Genomic DNA, 15,476 nt, shown 5'->3' on the forward strand with positions numbered 1-15,476 from the left:
ACTAACAAGATGTCAGTACCCTGGGCATCACAGACCAGTAGAAGGAAAGCAGAGAAAGTCTGTGTTGGATGCTTTACCATTTGAGATGTGGTGGCATACACAAGGGGAGAAGCTAAATAAGAACTAGATAAATGGGTTTGAACTCAGAGATAGCAAGGAGCAGAAGTGTTAAGTCTGAAATATATTGATCAGAGTGTTGATGGCATATTAAATCATACAGGGAAATTTGTGGAGTAAGATCAAAGGATGAGATCTTTAAAACTCTTAGAGATCATTCTGGGCAGGCAAGCCTGCCAAGCAGACTGGGTAAAACAGGCGAGTGGGGAAGCAGTAGGCGGGGGAAGAGGGCATTTTAAGGAGGGAGAAGAAATCTGGGGATGAGCTAGCATTGGGAAGCAAAATGTCTTCTGGTCTTGGTAAGGGCAGAAGACAGCAGGGATAACTAGCAAAAGCAGTTTCACTGAATGGGAGCCAAGTGAATGGAGTTGGAGACATGTGGGGGTGGGGGAGACAGCATCTACTTCAGTGATGAAGGGCAGGAGGAGGCAGCATGACACAGAGCAGAGGAAAGCTTGGAGGTGACTTGATGCCGAGGATGCGGACTCCACTCCAAAGAGGTTGACAGATCAGAGACTGACGCTTTAAGGAGGGTGGAAAGGAGGGCATCGGTGGTCATTGGAAGTTTGAGGTGTGTGGTTAGGCAGGGGAAAGTACAAAAGGTTTTCTCTTCCTTGAAGGTGGCAGCAAAGGTAAGTACTGAGAATGGGAAGTGAGCGGGTGGCCTTCCCATCAGAAGGGAGGTGTGCCATCCAATGGAGTGTGGAAGCACGCTGCAGGGCTCTGCTCCAAAGAGGTGGTGCAGTCCTGAGGCTGCAGGGCCTAGGGAGGAAGAACTCACTTCCCGTTTCAAGAAGGAGAAAGTAGAGACACATCTTCAATAACTCCTCCCAGACAGGAAGAAGTGTGGAGTCGGGGTTTTCTGCAGGGATTCCACACGCTTTCGGCGGAGCGCGCGGGCCAAGCCAGGCACAAGGTTCAGAACGCACGGGATCCCCGGGGAGCAGGAGCCAGGCCTCGCCGCCTCGCATCCCAGCTGCGCTTTCTCCTCCCCAGCGAAGCCGGTCCGCCCCTGCGCCTCCTTCGCCGTGAGCGCCCAGTTCGACGTCACCCCCACACGTACCAATAAGCTGAAGAGGAGCGTGTGAGTGACGGGAAGGACAACCGATGGGCACACGGCGGGGGGCGGGACTGAGACTAGGCATTCGCGGGCGGTCGCGAGTGGGGAGCGGCGCGGCGGGGGGCGGGACGCGGCGGGATGGGAGGGGGCCGGGAGGCCCCTCCCCTGGCGGCGGGCTTGGGGAGCTGCCGGAGTTTAAGCACGCGGGAGGGAGATGCGACCGCCGCTTGGGCTCCTTGCAGGTAACGCGCCGAGTGGCCCGCTGAGGGCCGAGCGCAGCTGCGGGGCTAGCGCATTTGGGCGCGGAGAGGGTGCGGGCTCCCAGGCTCTCCGCAGAGCCACCAGACCAGCGCGGCGGCCCGGGGCCTGGGGGCGGTGCCCGAGCCCTGCACCTCTACTAGAGGAGTTAGCTATGGGACCCGAGCTGCCACCGGCGGACGCGAGCCCCGGGCTGTGTGCGCCCTGGTAGAAGCCGCACCCCGGACAAAGAACGTGCGGTAAGGGGTGCGCGCCCCGGGCTCAGGCTCCCGCGCTGCCCTGCTACGGCCGAGGTCGCCGCGCCAGCCCCCTGCCTGCCACTGTCTGACCCAGCAGCACAACAGCTTCATGACCCGGGAGTGCACTCGATGCAGCGGCCACCTGGCCGCGGGGTCCCCGTGCCTGGTCGCCAGCTGGCCAAGGCACGGGAGACGGCTGGACACAGCCGGGTAGCTTGGCTGCCTGCCCAGGGTTACGCGGCGAGCCACCTTGCAGCGCCTGGAGTGCCAGCTACTCCGCTCTCCGCTGTGGAGCAAAGCCAGTACCACTGGCCTGGGAGCCTGGAGCCACCGAGCTGCCAGGAGTTGGGGAAACCGAGCAGGTGGTGCGGCTACTGCCTCACCTCCGGCGAATTCCACGGGGAGTCTGGGTTGTTGATGTTGTGGCTGTGGGCTGTTTGTGTTTTCTTTCTTTCTTTTCTTTTTTTCTTTTTCTTTTTCTTTTTTTTTTTTTTAACTGCACACAAAAGAAAGGAGTTAGAGGAAAGACCTAGCCACAGAATCATCCACACTTTGCTTTCTCCCCAGGAACAGATGGATGGGGAGAGTTCCTTGAGAAAGAACTATAGTGATAATTGACTATATCAATCCCCTCAGTGTCCCCTGTACCTGCACCGCCAATAAGCTATGAACCCCAGGTGGAACTGGGTCAAAGTCAAGCGGGCTGGCCCCGCCTAGGTGGGAAAATGACCACAAACTAGCAAAGTGGAAACTTTCTGAGGCAGGAACTCTGAGTGTGAAACCTCCCACGGGCAGCCACTTGAGCATTCTTGAATTAAGGTGGGTCACAACAGGATGAACCTTACTCTGCCTTTGGCTCAGCACTACAGAGGATGGCTGGCCCCTTTGCCTTGGGCACTCTGTGTGTTAGCTCTCCCTGCATTGTGCCAGAACGCTGGTCAGAAACCATCACATTGTTTAATTTCTAAAGGCAAGGTCATGCTCCATCTTGGAGGACAGCTGGCCCTGGTTGCATTGTCCTTAATGTAGAGGACAAGAGCCTCTCCATGCCTTTGGTAAAATCTTCTGTTAGGTGATGGCTGCTGGTTTTCCAGGGTGAATCATCTAGGTTGTGAACTACTGCTTTATTGCAGCCTGGGCTGCTATGTCCAAAGTTATTAGGGGCTCATGGTTCACAGTTCAGTGCAATTTAGCCTTTGGGGAGACACTGTTTGAAGCCTTTTTTACCTTTTGATTCACAGATGAAGTTGTTTTAATGTCCTGAAAAACAATGTTTAATATTAGGAGTCTGTGAATTGGGGATAAAGACTACTGGTTTGTTCCACATTGAACCACTCTTAAGGAACCAATTCAGACAGTTCAATAGCCACCAGAACACTCACCTGGTCAGTGTGACTGTCTCTTTGCAGACTACTCATGGTAGGTTCTGTGTAGATGGGTCACTGCTGAGTGACTGAGTGCTGTAGCTGAGGAGCCAGAGCTCCCAGGCAGGGCATTACCTGGAGAAGACCAGTAAGATATGTTGCTTAGTCAAAACCAGAAAGTCCTTTCCTATACTGTGACATGGATATAAAGGTCTCCTCTGCCTCCTCATGGGGGCATGGTTTCACTTACCCTTGTACCAAGCCTTTTTGTAGAACAAGGGTCACTTCCTGATGGAGGATGGATCAGTTGGGATCAGGGTCATTGTATGGTATAGAGTTTGTAGAGGACACAAAGATGGCAGGGAAGCCACAGGCTGAAGAAGGGTTCCTCTTTTTTGGGTACATCCTGTCACCTGATGGGTTCTGCTGGTTGTTAAGATGGCACCATAAGCATTAAGATGGGATCAGGAACTACGAACTGATGAAAACAATGTGGAAATGGAGACTAACTGCATGTATGACCCCACTCTGTCCTTCCCACCGCCCAAAGAACACAGTGGTACCTTATTCTACTGAAGAAACTGATCTTTAGGAAAACAGTATAGCTCAGGGAAATGCCGCCACCAGTTCGTGTTCATCTATCTCCAGAACCTTTGCTATGGACTGCTGCTGTGGATTCTGAGAACCTCGCATGGGTTTCTAATGGATTGTAACATTTTCTGATAAAAGGCATATTCTGGACTGTTCTGCTATGTATGTGAACACAAGTCTATTAAACAAATGGGAGCATTTGAATATTTTCACTGCAGAGAGCAGCAAAAGCATTGGATTAAGGGGGAGTCCCCTGAGAGCGTAGAGCAGAAATGCTTCCATGAAATGGCAAGAGCCAGTGAGGACTGAGAATTAGGTAGAGGACAGAATGCCTGCACAGTAGGTCCTATGCTTTTGGTCCCCCAGGGGAAGAGAAGATTATTTGACATTAATTCGTCCATTCACTTGACTTCCCAAAAGTGAGGGACTGGCCCACCAGGGCACCCCAAATGTCAAGGTCCATAGTCTACCCTACATATATGTGGGCTTGAATGATGATTGGCTTGGGCTATGAATAGGAATAGCCAGGAAAAGCATAACAGCTAATTTAGGAACAGATTATTTCATCAACTGATTTAAATCAGTAATATAAGACCATTTGAACTTCATAACAAACTGTAATTTCATATTCAAATGTTTAGAGCTCAACCCCAAGAACATCAGAACCGTTATATGACCTTTTGTGGCTTCCACATAGTCTGTTATACCTTTAAAATTGGTATAAACCATCTGTTTTCCTGAACATTGATTTTCTAAATTAAATAACACATTTATTCCTTCCATTCTTAAAGTCACAGTGTCTTCCTAAGTACTCAGTCTTGTTTTAATTTTGAAGTAGCAGGAGCAATTTCTTTAGCTAGAATGTAAACAACAATCAAGGTATTCAAGGTGACCTGGCTGCAATTAGGATTTAAACCCTAGTTTACCTTCTCAGTGGAAAGAAAAGAAAGCTAGAGAGAGGGTGGGCTCTTTCCCCAACGCTGGCTAAGAGCAAGTCTTACATCAGGCAGTGATGCTCAGGGAACAAGCAGAGGAAAAGCTGCAGGCTTCTGTGTCTTAATTGTAAAGGGGACCCTGCCTCTGGGAAGGATCAGTGCTGCCCATCAGTCTCTACCTTTATTTAGACAAAACACTTAAAAAAAAAAAATGTGGCCTGAGATTCGTATTTGGCTGGCTTCTTGTTGATCTCAGTATTTACTTGGAGATCTGAAACCAAACAGACCTAAGTTGCATCCCAGCCCAGAGGGCTGGAATTTTCTGCCATTGGCTGGAAATCAGAATGAAGGCTGTTCTCTTAGTAGGGAGGACCAGAACGTTTACACCAAAAAGCCAGTACTAAAGGAGATTTTGCAAAGACTTTCAAACTCACAGAAAGTATAATGATAGCTGGCCTTCTCCAAACGTCCATTAAAACCCCAGAGGCTCAATTCAGAAAATGTCTCTATCACATTGGCCTGTAGGCAAGCCTGTGGGGGTATTTTCTTGATTAATAATTGATATTGGTGGGCCCAGACTACTGGGCAGTGCTACCCTTAGGCAGATGAGCCTGGGCTGAGTAAGAAAGCAGGCTGAGCAATCCAGTAAGCAGCATTCCTTTATGGCCTCTACAACTAGGTTCTTGCTTTGAGTTCCTTCTACAACTTCCTTTAGTGATGGGCCTATAAGCCAAATAACACCTACCCCTACCCCCTCCTAAAAATAAAATCCAGTGACAACTCTAAGGTAGGCAGTCTCATTTCCATTTAATAGTGAGGAAGTAGTTCAGAGAGTTTAACTAACTCTCCAAACTTATACAAGATTGGAACTGAGCATCCTGGCCAGAAGGAAACATTTGTGGAGGGTGTGGTGGAAATGAGAACAGGTAACTGTTTTGCAGATAGTTTTGTTTGAGTCTTGGAATTGATTCAGGCTGTTAAGCAACTCTCACAGCTAGAAAGGTCTTACATTTTGTCTTGATCCACAGGAAATACATAGAGAATCATATAAGGTCACACAGCTATTAAATAGCAAGGCTTCGCTGAAATAAGTATGTATTCCTAACTTGACTCTTCCCAGTACTCGGAGTCAGATCTCTGTGCAGAATTGGGACAACTTAGTAATTTCTGGAACCTTTCAAAAAAAATCAGTTACTCTATATCTATGTGAACCCCAGTTCAATCAATCATTGCCATACGCCCTCACCTCATGAGTCCCCTCTCTAAGATTTTCAACTAACTGACTATGTCCTTGAGTTCTACACACAGACTATAGGCTCTGTCAGCATCAGGGTCACAGTCACATTTCATAAGTGCCCTCTAACTCCCCACCCCTTGGTGTGTCAACAATGAATAGTTACTGATTTCCCTGAATTGATGAAATTGATTGTTACTTTTTTTTTTTTTTCGAGACAGGGTTTCTCTGTGTAGCTTTGTGCCTTTCCTGGGACTCACTTGGTAGCCCAGGCTGGCCTCGAACTCACAGAGATCCGCCTGGCTCTGCCTCCCGAGTGCTGGGATTAAAGGCGTGCGCCACCACTGCCCGGGGATTGTTACTTTTTAAAAAGCCTTGTAAGATGGCTCTGAGAATAAAAATGACTTACTTTATGGGGCTAGTAAGTACAGGATTCTATTAAGTCAGAATTTCTAAAAGGAAACATCAGAAACCCAAGAACTTCAAATTTCATAGGTCATGGTACTGTTGGGAAATCTGCTTGAGACCCAGGTCACTTTCCTACCCACTGAAGTTTGAAAACCACAACTTAATATGTCTTAACAATCATATTCTGTACAATCACAGCATACCTACTGATCTAGCTCTTGCTTAAGGTAAAGATGTCCACTGCAGAAGTGTGCTTAAGGGTATTTACATGATGTTATTTCCCTTGCAGATTTCCTAGCATAATGCTGGAGCAGGAGGCTGGCAGCCTGCAGTTTTCAAGATGGCAGAGCTGGATGCTGACTTGGATCACATCATCCCATCTTCTGTCCTTCCCCCTTTCTGGGCTAAGTTAGTAGTAGGATTTGTTTCCCTCGTGTGTTTTGCCAGGAGCTATGATGGAGATTTTGTCTTTGATGACTCTGAAGCTATTGTTAACAATAAGGTTTGTGTCTTTATCCTCTAGGAAACTTAAGCATGCGAGTTTGCTTTTGTCTCAGTAATCATCCAAGTTGGTGTTAATTCTCTGTTAAGATTGGGTTGACTCTTGGTCTGGGTCTCACTTAAGCTGTGGATTTCCCATTTCATTTTATGTATTATCCCCTAAATTTATTGCCTCAGATCTGCAGCACCTGCCTGTGCCCAGGAGACTCCATTCATACATGTATCAGAGGGGCCATTCTGCTAAGATTACAAGACCAGGGGTGTTGCAGAGCAAAGCAGATTGAGTACTTCAGGTTTTATGAAACTTTGCAGAACTGTGAGAGGAAAGGAAGAGACTCATCAATTTGTTCTAGTGACGGATGGGTCTAATCACCTATTGAAAGGTGTGTGATCTACGTTAGGCAGCAGCTGGCTATGACTCTCCTCCACTGTGTGAGGGCCGGGTGCTGACAGCTGTTGGAAAAAAGCAGTGTGCTGCCCAGGGATACAGTGTTCCCACTCATTTCATGTTTGTAGACTCAAGTTTGCTGACCTTGCAAAATCCTGGTCCATCTTGTTCACCAGTTACACCTTTGTAAGGCTAGGAAAATAGTCAGAAGGAAAAGATTCAAACGGGCCAAAAGACAATGAGCATGAGAAACTTGGAGGCAGGCGAACCGGTGCTCCAAAGTGGCATGAGGTAGAGACTTTGTGATAGTCTTACTCAGCACACAGCTTGTATTGCTTACCCTTGGCCAGAACTTGAAGAAATGTACCTGCCCGTCTCTCTGGGGCATGTCATTGAAGGAGCTTTTGCAGCACAACTGTTGCATGCTAGTAAGAAATGAAGGCCATTAAGATAGCATCTGCCACCAAGCCTAATGACCTGAGTTCAATCCCCAGGACCCACATTGTGAAAGGAGAGAACAGAGTCCTGCAAGTTGTCCTCTAACCACACACACACACACACACACACACACACACACACACACACCATGGTATGTCTTTTTTCGTGTGTGTGTGTGTGTGTGTGTGTGTGTGTGTGTGTGTACAGACACAAGTTAACAAAGGCTATAAAATATATACATTTATATAAAGCATATATATGTATGTGTATGTGTGTGTGTGTGTGTATATATATATATATATATATATATATATATATATATTTTAAATCATAGCTGTCACCAAATGAAGAAGAGGCCTTTTTACATAGAAAATATCGAAGAAGACACATGGCAAGACTGTATGTTAAGAAGTTGTAGAAAGCCATGATTGACTTGCAGGTGTTTTGTTTGTAGCATAATGCTTTAGGGGTTTTTTTAGTTTTGTTTTTTCAGGGTCTCATTATATTGCTCTGGCTGGCCTGGAACTTGCTATGTAGGCCAGACTGGCTGCAAACTCAGAGAGCCACCTGCCTCTGCCTCCTGAGTGCTAGGGTTAAAGGTACACACCACCATGTCTGTGTCTGTCAATGTTCACCTGCCACCTGTGAAAGGTGACTCCTTAAGAAGTGAGTAGCTCTGAACAACTGTGCCACATTGAAGGCTTGCTAGCCACAGAATAACTTTTCCAACAAGGATTCACCTTTTTAAGTTGTTATTTATTGTGGTGACTTTCTTCACTCCTCTACTTGGGTATGTGAAGGGTTAATTCAGAACCTGTGTTGGAAAATTCCACTGAGCTGGGAAGGTGGAAGCCTGGGCTCTGGTGTGTGGAGTGCTCTGATGATTACTGTAGTTCTTCCCTGTGTGAGGGGAAGTGGACAGGCGTCTTGTGCCTCTGCTCAGCGTGGTTTGAGCAGTATTTTCTGTAAGGTCACCTCGAGCCCCTTGCATTAACTTGCCAGCCCCCCTAATCTGCTTCCCTGTTGAATGGAATGCACACCTCCACTCCTGAAGCCATGTCTTCGTGATGTAAACAGGTGGTTGCTGGGGGAGGGGTGGATTCTGTTTGCTAGATGCTTCTTTGTGCTGAGTTGACATTTTTATTCCTCAAGACGATCTCCGAAGCAGGGCTGTTAGAGGAATTTCAGATACAATCTAGTGTTCCCATAAATCATTAGGAAAGAAAATTGACCTTTCTCTCGCACACTCTGCTTCGTGTAGGCTGTGCCTAATTAAATATTTAGAGTTTCTTTGGTGTTCATTTCTGTTCGGAAGGAGGGTAAGACGCTGCTCTCAACCTCACAACTGAACAGGCACTTCTGTGGCAAACACAGGGACTTGGGCTCCCACTTCTGTCGCTGAGTTAGCAGATGGATCCTGTAATCTTTGCAAAACATCCAACTGGCTCACTAGATGGAGGATCTAAATTTTTAAGGCCACTTAAGCTGGTAGAAGTGAAAGTCACAGTGAGAATCAAGTGATCGACTTTGCATCTGTTCCTCCTCTTGAAGCTTTCCCTTTGAGTCGGCAAGCACTTCATTCAATAGAAAGTACTAAAGTCCATATTGCAACGTGGATATTTATTCTTTGAGGCCATCTGTCATTTAACCACCTCTTCTGTCTGGGAAAAATTATTTTAAAGTGTGTGTGGGGGGAGGGGTGTGCGCACACCACATGTATGCAGGTTCCTGAGGTGGCAGAAGAGGCCACTGAATCTCCTGGAGCTGGAGTTGCAGGTGGTTGTGAGCCTAAGGTGGATGCTGAGAACCAAACTCAGGTCCTCTGGGAGAGCAATATTCATTCTTAGCCACTTAGCCATTTCTTCTGAGTTTGAGCATCCTTTTGTGCTCAAAAGACGATTTCTTAGAAAGCTGGTAATGATGCAGTTTTTCCTACTAGGTACATATACCTGCTGGAGTTAAGGGCTCATGTGAAGATGTAGAGCATGAGTAAGAAGGAGTCGTGAGCCACCCAACATGGGTGCTGTGGACTGAACTCAGGTCCTCTGAAAGAGCAGAACATGCTTTTAACCATGCTTTTAACTGCTGAGCCATCTCTCTAGCCCCCTCTTTTAATTTTTATAGCATTTAGTTTCATATTTTAAATGTAAGAAAAATGCATTTAGGCATGTTTGGTATAATATAAGATTAAATTATCTCAGCAGAAAGATAGAGTTTTGTTTAATATTTGTAGCAGGAATCTTAAATGTTCTTATTAATAAAATCAAACCTGGTGCTAGTTGTTGGAGTGAATGCTGGAAGATCAGAGAAGCAGAACAAGCCCCAGCTACCTCACCTTGCCAGTTCCTCAGCTGATCCTGTTTCCTCAGACTGGAAGCCTCTGAGTCCTCATCCAGAATGGGTCTCAGCTGAACTGTAGATCAAAAGCCTAAAAGCTTAACCAGCCAAATGCCAAAAGCTTCTAGTTTCTGGTCCTCACACCTTATATATCTTTCTGCTTTCTGCCATCACTTCCTGGGATTAAAGGCTCACGTTTTGGGATTAAAGGCGTGATGAGTCACCATGCTTGGCTGTATCCTTGAACACATGGATTTCTGCCTCTGGAATGCTAGGATTAAAGGCGTGTGCTACCACTGCCTAACCTCTATGTTTAATATTGTGGCTGTTCTGTCTCTGACCCCAGATAAGTTTATTAGGGTGCACAGTATTTTGGGAAATATAATACCACCACAAATATTTAGTAATTTCATATTTTAAAATTGTATGGAAGGTTTTTTCCCCTAGTTTCACAGTCTGCTTAACTCATGACCAAAAGTGGAAATTTTAAGAATTGTATTTGCCCATACTTGTTTAAACTGGATGTTTTTCTAATACTTCACCTTATTTCATTGGCTGCGAAAGGATAGTAGTGACCTTATGTTGCTGAGTGGTCTGTTCTGTCAGCATGGTTTAAATACCTTCTCTGTACTTCAGCCCAGGCCTTGTGGAGCTCCAGTCTAGTGACAGAGTAACTAGAGTAACTAGTAACTAGTGTGCCAGGTGCTATGGGGACAGATATGAGATGCCCTGGAATCTACAGAAATGGCTTGAGATCTACTTGGGATGTCAGAGGGTTGAAGATGACCGCCTAGGGCAGACTTACCTGTGCAAAGCCTCTGGGGAGGGAAGTCATGGAGTCAGACAGATGGGTGCGGAGGCCATGCTATGGCACCCGTAAGAGGACATCAGCTTTGACCCAGGAAGGTAAAAAGCTATTAAAAAGATTGTAATTAGCTAGATAATGTGCATTTAGAAGTACTATGTGTAGAAAATATGAAGATAAGGTGGCCCTTTGAAGAAGCTTGCCCATATCCTGGAGAAGAGATGATGGGGGGGGGGGGGGGGAACTGGGCCTAGGGCTAGTAGGAAGGACCAAGTGAGCAGAGTTGATAGCTTGGGGGAGTTTTCAAGGCTTTGGTACAAGACTGGGGGGGGGCTCATGACTCCTTGTCCAGAATGTCCCATTGTGTTCTTGCAGGACCTCCAATCAGACACACCCTTGGGGGACCTGTGGCATCATGACTTCTGGGGCAGTAGACTGAGCAGCAATACCAGCCACAAGTCCTACCGGCCACTTACTGTCCTGACTTTCAGGTAAGGTGTAACAGTGGAAACAGAAGCATCATTCGAGGTTTCTATGTGACATTGTATGTGTGTATGTGGGGGGGGGGGGGCGAGGAGGCGTGGTCCAGTCATTAGTTCTTTGGTAGGTGGAGCACATATGTATTGTAAGGTGTCTGTGCTTATTTCAGGTCTTAGGAGGTATGCCACAGGGACGATGTGCCTGAGGAATCTCCATATCAGCTGCACAAACTAAAACTGGAATTATGCAGAGATTAGCCTGGCCTCTGCAAGGATGATGCTCAGACCAGCAAAGCATCTGTCTCTCTGGTTCTCAGAGAGCTTACCCTTTACTGTTTGGTTAGCAAAGCACCAGGGGAACAATGGATATGTATCAAAGCAACACAGGCATCCAATAAAATTGTGGGTTTTTTTTTTTTTTTTTTCATGACAAAAAGAAGCTCTGAATCGTCCTACTATTACCAACTCACTATATAAAGTGAAAATGAAGTTTAAAGATGACTTCTGGTCCCTGTTAACCAGTTACTAGTCACATGACAGTTCTTATAGATGATCCTGGGATACATTTAAATTCTTGTGTATAGATCTTGCAGAGAAACATTTAAAAACAATTAGAACCACCAGCAATTGAGAAGTAGTCAAAAGAAAGACTCCCACTAACAATAGGAAGATATCCTGCGGAAGAAGGCTGGGGTACACATTGTTAAAGCACCTTTTTGCGCAGATATGTAGGTTATGTGGCTAGCTTAAATCTAGGCGCCTGTGAGGTAGCCTGGAGGGGTTTGTGGTTTATCATGTCCTTGGAAAATAGTCTCTTGGGGAAACTTAAAAAAATAAAAATAAAAAGGTCTAGCTTTCCTTTTGATTTTCCTTTCCCTGTATTTTCAGTGCCTTCCCCTGTGACATGGCCATTTCTCCTGCTCTCCTCTATGGCTAATTGTGTTCACAGTTTCTTCAGGCTTCTTAGCTGGACAGGATTATTACCTTGGTGCTGTTTTCATGAAGGAGGCACTACGATCTTTCAACAGCTGCCATTCTGTTGTGTGTGCTTCTGCATCCACTGTGAACAACCACTGTTTGTTGCAGGATCAACTACTATCTGTCAGGAGGCTTCTACCCCATGGGTTTCCATGTGGTCAACATCCTCCTGCATGGTGGCATCTCCATCCTCATGCTAGACGTCTTCTCGGTACTGTTCGGTGGCCTACAGTACACCAGTAAAGGCCGGAGGGTACACCTTGCCCCCAGAGCGTCCCTGCTGGCGGCACTGCTGTTTGCTGTCCATCCAGTGCACACTGAGTGTGTAAGTATCACCCACGTGTGACAGTCTGCATGTGTATGAGAAGTAAGACATCTGTGTGCTGTCTGGTTTTCTGAAATGGGCTCTGCATGTGTTCCTCTTGGTTACAGAGTACACATCATACTGTCTTCAGGAAATGCTTTCCCTGTGAGATGTTTGAAACAGTGAGTTCTAGGTCAGAGACATCTCTTTATGGACAAGTAACAGCTACCATACTGAGAGACTTTCTCCTCAGAGTGTGCCGTGATCTTGGGTGGCACTGTCTTTAGCCTGTGTGATAAAATAAACTTCAAGGGCATGAGTGCTGATGTTGCCTGACTTTGCAGCCTAAAGGCCAGCAGTTAAGAACCCTTCCTCAGTGCAGAGACTGGGTGGGGCAGTTTTCATTTATTTTATTTATTTTTGGAGGTTGATAGGGTCTTACTATGTAGGCCTTGGCTGGCTTGGAACTCCCTAGGTATACCCTACTGGACTCTAAATCACAGAGATCCATCTGCTTCTGCCTCCAGTGCTGGGATTAAAAGTATGCATTAGCACGCCTGGCCTGGGACAGTTTTTCTGTGGTAGCTAAATGTATGATTTACAAAATAACTTTCTTAATATAATCGGCATAAAAGCACTATAACATCAGATGATCTGGTACAACTTTACAGGCAGTAAGTTTCCCAAGAGGCTAAGAAAGTGAGTGTAGGGTATACTGAAACTCTGAGGTTCCCATGCTGGCACAGAGGAACTGCTCTTGAAGTCTCTCTGCCTTCCTCCTCCTCCTCCCTCCCTGGGTATCTTCCCCTTGGCCAGGTGATGAACAGCAGTGACAGGAGCCTAGCCTGCTACCCTGTAGCCTTGTCTCTGTGCCTAGGACATGAAGAGTACGCTTTAGACATAGACTGCTGAAATTTAACTGGACATGTTCGAGGTTGCCAGCAAACCCCCATATGCACACCTGAGCACTTGGAAGATGTGAAGTGGCATGTTGCTGAAGTGAGATTGGATGTAGTCATTCTGGTAGCACAAAACACCTGGATTAGAATGCTACATATGCTGTTTCTCTCACAGTGGACTTTAACTTCTTTTTTTTTTTTTTTTTTTTTTTTTTGGTTTTTCGAGACAGGGTTTCTCTGTGTAGCTTTGCGCCTTTTCCTGGATCTCACTCTGTAGACCAGGCTGGCCTCGAACTCACAAAGATCCGCCTGCCTCTGCCTCCCAAGTGCTGGGATTAAAGGCGTGCGCTGCCGCCGCCCGGCACTTTAACTTCTAACAGACATTAAAATGCCTACGTTTAACTGATTATTCTGTTGAGGGTCTTAAAGTCAGTTCTAAAATGTTAAGCAGAATTCTTGTTTTTGGCATCTGATTTCTCATAATGTCTGTTCTTTGGTTTTGAGAATACCGTGGAGTTTTTATTGTGGTCTTCTGTATCTTTTGTGAAAGACTGTGGCCGATGCTGCAGGAGTCCACTCTAAACCTCTATCTTATCTGTGCACAACCGTGACCAAGTCAGAACTGGCTGCAGTGTCCTCTCAGATGCCGTGCATGCATCTGACACAGGCTTATGGAAAAACCCTGATGGACTATTTGCTTCTTGTCTAATTGGACATAATCATAAAACCAAAATAAAATTGAGTAATTAACCAAAGGTTTTCCAAAATTCTGATTTTTAAGTATTGAAAAATTGATTTATGAAAAGTTTCAAGGCCTGGGTATGCTTACACATGTTTGTGCATACACAAGACACACACACACACACTTTGTAGATAAATGCAGTTATCTGCTATTCTTAAAAGGCCATATTTCATATCTTTGGAAGGAATTGGGGGGAGTGGAGAGGAAGCTCAGCTAGAGAAGTACTGTGCTTGCTGTGCAGTGTGGTAACCCGAGTTTGATCTCCAGCACCCACATAGAATTCCTGGCATAGGGGTGTGCTTCTATAGTCCCAGGAACTGCTCTTGAAGTCTCTCTATCTTCCTCCTCCTCCTCCTCCTCCTCCTTACTTGGGGGGAGGATGGTGTTGATTGATTTTGATTTATATCATCTGAGGAACAAATCAATTTGGTTGTAGTGATATGGGGAAGGAGAAAGAGATTGTACTTAGGACCAGCCAGCCTAGCCTCATTATCTAGTTATGGGGCCATGAGAGACCCTATCTCAACCAAGGTGACCTGCCACTGGGGAGTGATACCCAAGGTTGACCTCTGGCTTCTACATGCACAACCAAACATGTGCATGAGCACATGCGTACACACACAGGTGCAGGAGTGCGCACGTGTACACACACACAGGTGCAGGAGCATGCATGCATACACACACACACACACACACACACATGCAGGAGACGCATGCATATACACACACATACACACACACAGGTGCAGGAACACACATGTATACACACACACACACACACACACACACACACACACACACATACGGTAGCTACCTGTGGGGAGAAAGGAATATTTGAAAATTCTCTTCATCTCTCAGCCAATCCATGACAGCCATTTAAACTTGAATTTTGGAAAATAAGGGATAATTACAAATTAGCATTCACAGACAGATACTTTGCATGTTTGCCTTTCATTATTTTGACACATTATCCAATTTCCTCTTATCAGCTTTTCCTTGTTATCTCCCACTCTACATTTTTTTATGCCCGCTTTAAACATGTGCAAAGAGCAAGACACCTGGAGCTTATCTTCAGGTGGCAGAGGAATGCCTCACAGGTGTCCTACCAGGATGGGAGAGACAGCTGGGTCTCTGCTGTGATGTGGCTATGACAGTTCCACCCTGCATGTGGCTCCCTGTGGCAGGAGGACAGGGCAGATTGGAGTAAATGTGTGTCTGTATCTGTGTGTTAGGAGGATGGAGTATCAGCAGGAGCCCTACCAGGTTTTAATGACATGCATGTCTTTGTAATTAATAAGAACGTCCCCCCCCCCAGTGTTAATACTGAAGATATTTTTGCCCACTGCAAATAAACACTTCTATTTTCTCTTTTATGTTATTATTGGGGTTTTTGTTTTGT

At 46.0% G+C, this 15,476-nt stretch overlaps 1 protein-coding gene across 2 annotated transcripts in view; it reads left to right on the forward strand.

The window, feature by feature from the left end:
* The first annotated feature begins 1,335 nt into the window (after positions 1–1,335).
* Tmtc4 (transmembrane O-mannosyltransferase targeting cadherins 4) overlaps positions 1,336–15,476 on the forward strand; it is a 62,854-nt gene continuing 48,713 nt past the window's right edge. For both annotated transcript variants that reach the window (XM_059273161.1, XM_059273163.1), the window contains exons 1-4: positions 1,336–1,419; positions 6,496–6,708; positions 11,051–11,166; positions 12,241–12,457. In XM_059273161.1, coding sequence (XP_059129144.1) covers positions 6,547–6,708; positions 11,051–11,166; positions 12,241–12,457 — 495 coding nt within the window. In that variant the 5' untranslated portion in view covers positions 1,336–1,419; positions 6,496–6,546. The remainder of the gene's footprint in view (positions 1,420–6,495; positions 6,709–11,050; positions 11,167–12,240; positions 12,458–15,476) is intronic.

This window comes from Peromyscus eremicus, chromosome 9, assembly GCF_949786415.1.
Source record: "Peromyscus eremicus chromosome 9, PerEre_H2_v1, whole genome shotgun sequence".
Classification (NCBI taxonomy): domain Eukaryota; kingdom Metazoa; phylum Chordata; class Mammalia; order Rodentia; family Cricetidae; genus Peromyscus; species Peromyscus eremicus.